This window comes from Ailuropoda melanoleuca, chromosome 11, assembly GCF_002007445.2.
Source record: "Ailuropoda melanoleuca isolate Jingjing chromosome 11, ASM200744v2, whole genome shotgun sequence".
NCBI lineage: Eukaryota > Metazoa > Chordata > Mammalia > Carnivora > Ursidae > Ailuropoda > Ailuropoda melanoleuca.
Window position 1 is genome coordinate 91337273 of NC_048228.1, and position 1370 is coordinate 91338642.

The following is a 1370-nucleotide window of genomic DNA, read 5'->3' on the forward strand; positions in this document are numbered from 1 at the left end:
ATCTTGGGAATCACCAGGAAGCTTGTTGCAAATAGATGTCCATCTCTCCCTTTGGATAGCAGCCCAGGAAGCCGTCTTCCACCCCCCCCTTTCCTGAGTGATCCCGGTGCCCTCCATCTTGGGGACAAACAGAAGAACATGACAACCAGAGACTGAACACCGTGGTTAGCGACTTGGAGAGAGGAGGATAACGAGAAATCCTGCAGGGATTTGGGAAATATCTTTGCTATTTCCAAAGAGGAGCTGAGCCTGGGAGCAGAGCCTCAGACAAACAAAATAAGTAACCAAGGCCCCAGCGCAAGTCTGAATTGCTGAGTTTTAATGTGCAACACAAAGACTGCCAAACAGCCCCCCAAAGGAGCAGCTCTCTGCGGGGTGGCAGTGGGCGAGCGACAGCTGAGGACACTGGGCAGGGGTGCCTAACTGCAGGCTGCGTGTGCTGGCACCGTGCATGAGCGATGACAGGGCGGGCGTGGGGGCTGGGTAACCTCAGGAGGGGTCTCAGAACTCCTAGAAGGAATCTAAGGGGTGGGAGGAGCTGAGTCCTTAGGGAAAGNCGGGCGCTGCCTTCTGGAGGCAGAAGGCTGTCTCAGCATACGTGGTTGGAGGCCTCGGGGTGGAGGGGATTTTCGGGGGGGCCTCAGCCACGGCAGCCCTGGGACCCCGGGGCAGTGGGTGTCTCCGGGAGCAGCGGGAGAGGCTGGACGCAGGCAGGGGGCAGGTCTCTGGTGCGCACGGAAGGGAAGGGCCTCGGGGCCCCGCAGTGGGGGGGGGGTTGTCCCCCGTGACCCCGGCGGGTGGAGGGGCGCGCTCAGGCGGCCTTGCACTCGCTCTCCCGCCGCCGCTTCCTGCGCTCGGCCTGCTCCTGCGCCAGGCGCGCCCAGGGCAGCGGCCCGCAGACGCCCACTACGCAGCAGGCCAGCCGGCGGCCCGCGTTGCCGTTCTCCACGCTGGCCGGGTTGCCGCCGCGGCCCAGGTCGTCCTCGCCCGCGTGCACCACCACGGCGCGGCCCACGATCGAGTGCGGGCCGGTGAGCGAGGCGGCGAGGGCGCCGCGGTACTTGAAGAGGCGGCCGTCGCGCACGGCGAAGTTGCCGAAGTCGCCCGGGTGCTGCGGGTGCGGCACGGCCAGCGGGTTGTAGTGCGCGCCGGTGGACTCGCAGCCCTGGCTCAGGTCCCCGAACTGGTGCACGTGGATGGCGCGGCTGGAGCTGTTGGCCTCGGCCGGGAAGCCCTCCAGGTCGAAGAAGGCCTCGAGCCGGGCGCCGGGCGCCAGCTGCCGGAAGAGCACGAGGCCGCTGACCCGGGGCTGCGCGGTGTCCAGCGTGGCCGACTTTTTTTTTTTTTTTTTTTTTTTTTTTTTTGACCGT

At 65.3% G+C, this 1370-nt stretch overlaps 1 protein-coding gene across 2 annotated transcripts in view; it reads right to left on the reverse strand.

Annotated features, from left to right (window-relative positions):
- Positions 1-561: 561 nt before the first annotated feature.
- Positions 562-1370, reverse strand: part of SOD3 (superoxide dismutase 3) — a 4687-nt gene continuing 3878 nt past the window's right edge. For both annotated transcript variants that reach the window (XM_034672003.1, XM_011237319.3), the window contains one exon: positions 562-1370. This exon is cut by the window's right edge and continues 213 nt beyond it. In XM_034672003.1, the coding sequence (XP_034527894.1) occupies positions 812-1370 (559 nt within the window). In that variant the 3' untranslated portion in view covers positions 562-811.